General features: G+C 38.5%; 2 protein-coding genes across 2 annotated transcripts in view; both read right to left on the bottom strand.

Annotated features, from left to right (window-relative positions):
- Window positions 1–7,464, bottom strand: part of LOC103386273 (contactin-4-like) — a 695,358-nt gene that overhangs the window by 512,012 nt on the left and 175,882 nt on the right. The gene's annotated exons all lie outside the window — the stretch shown is intronic.
- grm6b (glutamate receptor, metabotropic 6b) overlaps window positions 1–7,464 on the bottom strand; it is a 20,604-nt gene that overhangs the window by 10,013 nt on the left and 3,127 nt on the right. Inside the window, exons 2-3 of the mRNA XM_008320463.3 lie at window positions 6,615–6,805; window positions 4,578–5,161 (exon numbers count right to left, since the gene is read on the bottom strand). Coding sequence (XP_008318685.1) covers window positions 4,578–5,161; window positions 6,615–6,648 — 618 coding nt within the window. The 5' untranslated portion in view covers window positions 6,649–6,805. The remainder of the gene's footprint in view (window positions 1–4,577; window positions 5,162–6,614; window positions 6,806–7,464) is intronic.

The raw sequence follows: 7,464 nt of genomic DNA, 5'->3' as shown, positions 1-7,464 counted from the left end.
CTCGCTGGCAGTAAGAGTCTCAGCCTCCTTGGGGGGTTCATGGAGCTACGGACAGGAAGTGCAGCCGTGAGGATAATTAAACATCCCTTTTGTCATTAAATTAGTTATAATTGTTGACAACTAAAATATTTTAATACCATAAAGAAATTCAAATGTGTTTCGTGATGCACTTTCCCACTGTGTTACACAGAACAATAAACTGCTAACAAAGCATTTGTGAACATACTGGCCTAATTTAGGAAGCTTTCATTAAAACTAAAAATAATAACAAGGTCAAATTTTAAGCCCGCTGATCCTGAGCCAGACTTTTTGTTTTAGCCACTTGTACATCCCTGTCCTGAGGTGTCCCTCACAATTTTTGGATAACCTCTCAATCCTCTCTGGATTTGACGGTCACCTGACATGGACCCTGGTCTGCAGTTAGCTCCACATGTACATGGCATTTAATGAAATTTAATTCATGGAGTTGTACAAGTTTGTCACCAAACTTTGGGGCTGCCTCCCTAAGGTTTTTATTGATATTGTATTTTATTCATCTTTATCCATAATTCCCTCCATCTTCTCCAAACATCTCCACAACACTGATCTTCCACTTTAGTGTTTTACAGTGAAGGGAGTGCCATTCTTCTTCAGGTTGATTCCAGTCTGCCTCAGAGGTTACTCTTCAGCAGAGGTTTTTCTATTCCTCAGAGTCCAGTCCTCATAATTTAGTACTGCTCTACTGTTTTAAATTATAATTAGAAAAATGTTTTACCCACTTTCACTGTTGAAATAATCAGTAATAATAAATAAAAAAATGCCAATAAACAAATACAATTGGAAAAAGAATTGAATGTAGTAAAAAGTGTTGTGTTAAACAACTTCCCTGATGACACTAAGAAAGTGCAGCCCACAATCACACAGTCCTTTAATATTAAATTCTCAAAATGTAATTAAATGATTTATCTACAGTTAATTGCTAAAATGTCAAGCTCTTCATAACTACACCCTTCAGTCAGCCCCTCCCTGTCAATCAGCATGGTGTCCTTCACCTGCTCAACTAGCTGCAGCACGGAGCTTTTTATTACTGAAGCGAGTCATGAACTCAACACACATCTAAAACCAATCATCTTCATGTTTGGTAAAGGTTCTCTGCTGGAGTTCTTGTTTCCTTCCCCTGTTCCTGATGTCATCGCCATCGTCTGATAATTGTCGATGGTCACAGACCAAAAATTTGACCTCTGTCTCATCTGCTCCCCAGCAGCATCAGCCTGGTGTTTCTTTGCACCAATTGTCACGTCCATGTTTACAAAACACATGTGCGAAACCTCAGCTGGAGAATCACAGCAGCCTGTCAATTTGTGCTACGCTTCAATACTAACTACTGACACACACACAAAAAATATTCTTTCATTATTATTCATTTAAATTATTAAAATATAGAGAAAACCCTGAAGGTTTCCCAGAAACCTGCCTCATGTTTGAGCAGAATGAAGTGACAGTGAGTGAAAAAAAAATTAAAAGTCAAATAATCTTAAAGAAAATAAAAATAAAGAGTCAGGACATTGGTCAAAAAGCTTTAAAGTTGGCTGAAGGTTAGGCAGAAATAGTGAAATAGTCAGTTTTAGCCAAATATTCGTTAAGAATTAGGGATTCATTTAATTAAATAATCTGAAAATATATACTAGATTTATCATTATGATGGACCAAAAAACATTCTTTGAATTTTGGTTATTTTAATTAGCATCCTATTCAAATCCAAAACATAGAAACTCAAAAAGAGAAACTGTTACTATAATGACATATATATATAAGTTATAAATAAGTTATCATGTCAGTAATAAGACAACGTCGACTGCTGCTGCGGTTCAGAGCTGATGTTTAATTTATCCAGGTGAAGGAGCCTTCACCGTCTCTAAAGCAGGACACGTGGGGAGAACATGGGAACATCAGCATCCAGATCACTTTATATGTCACACTGGCGTAATATTCCTGTTATCCACAACCAGCGTTGTTCTACTCCTGCACTCATGCTCTATTTTCAGCCTGAGGTCTGATCTGCTGAGAGGGGCTTAGTGGCAGCAGGGCTCTTTAATTCTATAGTTAACATCTGCCCTGGATGCAGGCCTCCTCTCCTTGGCTTTTACTGGACTCTGTGCAAAGACAGTAACAAGTTGAAGGATTCGTCTTCACACCAACTCTGAAGTAAAAAGATAATGATTTGTTTAAAAACTAAGAATAAAAAAAGGTTTTAGCTAACGTTCCGCAATTTGGTATTTGGTTAAGGTTCTAATGGTTGTAATATTGTTGTTCTCAGCTGGTTGCACAGGTGGTGCAGTGGTGAAATTCCCATCCGTCATACAGAAGGGATTTAGTTCCATCTACTGTGCTACAGAAAAGACACAGTAATTGGTTTGTTATAAAAACTACAGTGTGCAATACTGCTGTGATGACCCCCGGCAGAGGAAAAAAATATAGTTTTCTTTAGCTAATTTTGAAGGGGGGGGGGGTAAAAATATTGTAGCTTAACTCTTAGCTTATCTTAGCGATTACTATAGTAACATATCCTTCTGATGTTGTCTATTACTGTATTTTGAAATAGTCATATATATTAGTCGTATATACAACCTATGGGATTTACATAGACTCCATGTCCCTGGCTGTAAGCAACGTGATGAATTAAAGCAGGTCAGTCATCCAGTAAAGAAGTAACTGTACCCTGAAACTATAGCAGGGATTAGTCCGATGATACAAATGGAATGGATTCAGGAAAATGCAGTGACATACAGATGCTCATTTCAACGATTGTATCCATTTAAATGACCTGGGTGAGAAATTAGTAGGAGAAAATAATGCACTTGTAATGAATCTATCTTTAAATGGTTAATATTCACAAAATACATGGTTATCTTCTGCTACAGGCACCCAGTTACAGGTGGATGTTTCTGTGGGTTTCACCAATAATAGAAGATATACTGTATGTGTATAGAAGAAATGCTAGTTGAGATGTTTTGGTATTTTTAAATAACGTGAAAGATTATTAAAGGTTTTATATCTTAAAACCTACAAAATACAAAATCCATTTGCTAAAATTATTATTATGATTAAAAAAGACATAATATATTATTTTTTTCAAATTAAACCAATTAAACAACTATAAGTAAGGACATTATCAACTTTAGTTATCTACTCAGAAAAGACCATCAGTTTACCAAGAATAGTCTGTACATTTATAAAGAAGTGGAAAAAACTAAATACAAGACAGAAAGTTCCTGAAACCGCCAACTACAGAGATTGGAGAAGTGAAACTGAAACTCACATGGAGTGACACATATGGGACAACCTGAACGGTAAGAAAGAGAGATGACGTGGACTTGACGCGCAATATTTGCTTCACGGTTTGTTTTGAGAAGTACATTTTAGTCCTATTATTCAAATGACTCCAGACTTCGGTGTTCCGGTGAGGAAGCTTCACTGTAAGTAGAAGTGGGAAAACTGTGAGGAAGCACAAGAAAGACGAGGAGAATTTGAAAGAAACCCATCTGGAGTCAGCAGTAGAACTGTGTGTCACTCATATCTTTGTCAAAAAACTGGAAGGAAACTTTGAAACTGAAAAACAACTTTCTCCATACAGATGTGTTCGTGACTGGCCTGCACGCAGCCCTGACGTATATCACTGCCACAACACCATCATGTTTGAGGGAGCTTTGGAGACGATAGAAAAGATGGTCAGGAAACGTGGTAAGACTTCAAGTGAGTTACTGTACGCAGCAGAAACACCAGACAATGAGTGTTAGGATCAGGTGACAAAACAACTGTTTTACTGGAGTTGTCAATCCCTATTCATCCACACCTTAGTTCTTGAATCGTGTGAGTGTCAACAGCAGACTTCACACCCCGCTGCTACTGATAGTTTGATAATTCTGAATACAATTTAGAATAATTTGAGCTCCTTAAATAAAGATACTGTGTTTAAATTCATTGCTGTGATTAAATATTTTATATAAGGCTCACAAAAAACATTTAAGATGTTTTAGGGTTTTTTTTTAATTAACCTTAAAATTGGCAACATAAATTAGAAATTAAATATATATTGATATCTGGTCACAGGCCAGATGTGGGATGTTTATGTGCCAGAAGTGGCCCCTGAGCCAGGAGTTTAGCACACCAGCTTTATAGGATAAACTGCAATTTGGTTTAGTTATTACGGTATTTTGTGTTCGTCAATGTTTTGCATATTAGTGGCCTGTAGGTGGTGTCAAGTACGCATTTGAAAGCACTGTTCTACCAGGGCATTTTTCTAAGAAAACAAATCCTGTAAACTTGGTTAAAATTGTTTCCACATTTCCTTACTTGGGTGATATAGTTCTGCGAGAATCTATTGTTTTAGCAGCCTGCTAATATGTAGCAATTAAGCAGCATGCTAGCAGTGTACCAATGCAGCCCTAAGCTAACCCCACTAACATCCACAGCTGCTTTCTCTTCTTTGGGATGTCCAACAGAACTGACATTACTGCCACCTTCTGGTGTTTTATATAGAGCCACTGTAAAAATAGTTCTGGGTTAGTTAGTGTGTGTATGTGTATGTGAAAACTCACCGAAAACAGCCTGAGAACGTTGGCCACCATGATGGACACTGAGCTGCCAGACGCCCCAATCACCCCGACCACCCGCTCTGGTTTAGGGATAATGGGGGGCTCTCCATTTGAGCAGCGAACATCAGACGTGTCCTTCTGAATGAGGGCCTGGACAAAGGTGAGGGACTGCTCCAGGGCGTAGGTGTCTCTTGAGCAGGTGTCCAGTATACGAGCACCAAGAGTGATGTTAGGCAGAAGGTCCGGGTCACTGTTGATCTGGTCTAAAGCGTACAGCATGGCCTCCAGACGGTGGATACCCTTTTCTCTTTTAACGTCCCCACAGGGAACACCAACGGGCCCTCGAGAGTGGACGGGGAAGAGACCGCCCAGTGTGATGTCCCCTTCGATCTTGATGGACTGAGGCTGAGTTCCCTGCTGCGCCCAGGATCTGGCACTGATGCCCAGCAGCAGCAGCAGCCACAACAGTCCACAGCGTGTCCTGTGTCTCCATGATAAAGAGACCCGTCCATCTGATGATTGGACCTCTGACGTCATGATGAGGACCAGCAGAGGTACTGACAGCACCAGGTCACTACTCTTTACTCCTGGTGACAAAAGCAGAAAAGGAGTGTTTTACAGACGTTTGCTTCAGTGGTCTACAATGACGTTGAACTGAAATGTATTTATGTCATTTTCTTAGCTTCTGGCTAATGTTTATGCTATTCTGCATTATTTTTTTTTCTATTTCCCTAATTTTGTCTAGAATTTCATTATGATCATTTGGGGTTTTTTTGACAATTTTTTGGGTTCTATTTTCTATTCAAACACAGATTTTACCAACAGGTTTACATTCAAAATTATATGTTTTTATTATTATTATTATTATTGTAAACCTCAGCCTTGAGGGCCTGTTGAAGGTTACATTCCAGATAATCCACCTCTATTTTATGTAATTCTTGTCTTTAGTTGGTTTCTTTTATCTAACTTTAAAGTAATGGTGCCCAAATTGGAGAATAACTTTCAGAAAATTTAAGCTCAATTCTTTTTTTACTTTTCCAGGCTCTTTCTTTTCTCTGTCAATACACATGCAGACCATTCATAGCAGTGACTATAATATGTACCAGTGATCCATTTTTAAGTACTTTAATGTTTAACAAACTCATTCCTTTATAACAGAATTCAATCCAATATTGAAATACTTGTAGAAATCTGTCCAAACCTGAATGAACAATTTAACAATTCATATGGTGGAATAATGTGTTAGGATGAGGTGCATGTGAAAGTAACCTTATCTCAGTATCTGAAGCAGAGCCAGAGGCCCTGGGCTGTTTTTGAATTACTGAACAATAATTTTGTTCATTGATTTTTTTTGTATTTAAGAATTTATATTCCGCCGTGTTTTGTATTTTTAATCCAAAAGTATTTCCAAAAACAATCATTTATTTAAAATCTGAAAACTTTATCTTTATTGGTTTGACCATAATGGAGTCCATGCAGAACCTGATATTGTAACAGTAGCTGCATTAATGGATCTGTGAAGCCATGAGGTCAAGACTAAGAAAATGATTTTCTTAGAAGGTAACAGTTTACTAATCCAGAGCTGAAGGATCTCTCAGCAAGACCACAGCTCTAAGGTTATATCTGTTTTGATGAATAGAAATCAAATTAAATAAAAAAACCCATGATAAAATACAGGAGGTGCAGTGCTTTTATCACAAGGAGCTGAGAGTCAGTGTTAGAAACACTATAAATGTTGCAAAACAGAAACACCAAGTGAGCCTTCTAAGCATTTCATGCTCCAGAAGCTTGGGTGAATTAATTATATCTGCATAGAGAGGATCAGTAAGGTTATTAAATAAGTTCAACAGGAAGCATAACAGGTATGGTTTTTTTAAAATGTCCCCAGTGTGGAACCACTGGGGACATTGGTTTCATGACGCTTTGATGTTAGTAACGTCTGACATTTACATGCATGTAATGAAGATTAACTTTTCCAACACAAATAATAATTATAACATCACTAATCTACAAACTGTTCTTTAAAAAGGCTTCTCTTACCTGGCCATGCCTCTTCCTTCACGCTTTGGTCCATCAATCACCAGACATCGGTCCATGGCCACAAATTCTGATTCTATATCAAGAGGCAAGACGCTCCTCTCCTCGTCAAGACCAAGTTATCTCTCATCCCAAAAGTCGTCAAAAACTGCTAGAGCTGATTAAAGTGACTTTTGAGGCTTTGGAGCGCAGTGCTGTGGCAGAGTTAGAAAAAAGTGGAGAAAAAGCAGCACATTACTGCGGTGAGATTCTACAAATCACTTTCAAATCCCTTAAAAGCTCCCTCTCTCTCTCTCCCTCTCTCTCACAGCCCTCTCCTGTCTCACTCACACATACACCCCCCCACTGATGAACGGTCTCCTCTCTGTTCTCTCACTGCACTTAAAACCACAGATTGGGATTATCATGCAGTCGTCTGTGAAGAAAGCCCCGTGTAGACTAGCCTTTTTCCCCCCAACATCTGAACCAAATGCACAGCCCCTCCCTCCCTGGTTTTCTCCCATCCTCCTATCCTCCCATGTGATGGAACTCTGACACTTTGAGAGATTAGATGAGCAGTGATGTGAATCACTCACTCAACAACACACACACACACACACACACACGTGCTTCAGCTACTCTTGTTAGGACATTGCATTCACCATCCTCTCCCCTTTAATAACTAGGGTTTGCATAAAACATTCTTTTAACATCGCCATGGTGATATGAAAATGAACTCTCTCTCTCTCTGTCATTTTTTAATAAGAACCAGATTCTCTTTGCAATTACAATAATTTCTGTGGATATTTTTTAATTAGTGAGAATAGGTCTACCAGGTGGCGTAAAGCAAATCAAAAGACACAGATCTGCAATT

The sequence above is a fragment of the Cynoglossus semilaevis genome, chromosome 11 (assembly GCF_000523025.1).
Source record: "Cynoglossus semilaevis isolate Cse_v1.0 chromosome 11, Cse_v1.0, whole genome shotgun sequence".
Taxonomy (NCBI): Eukaryota; Metazoa; Chordata; class Actinopteri; order Pleuronectiformes; family Cynoglossidae; genus Cynoglossus; species Cynoglossus semilaevis.
The sequence above is the reverse complement of the archived record's forward strand: the minus strand, read 5'-3'. Positions and strand labels throughout refer to the sequence as shown.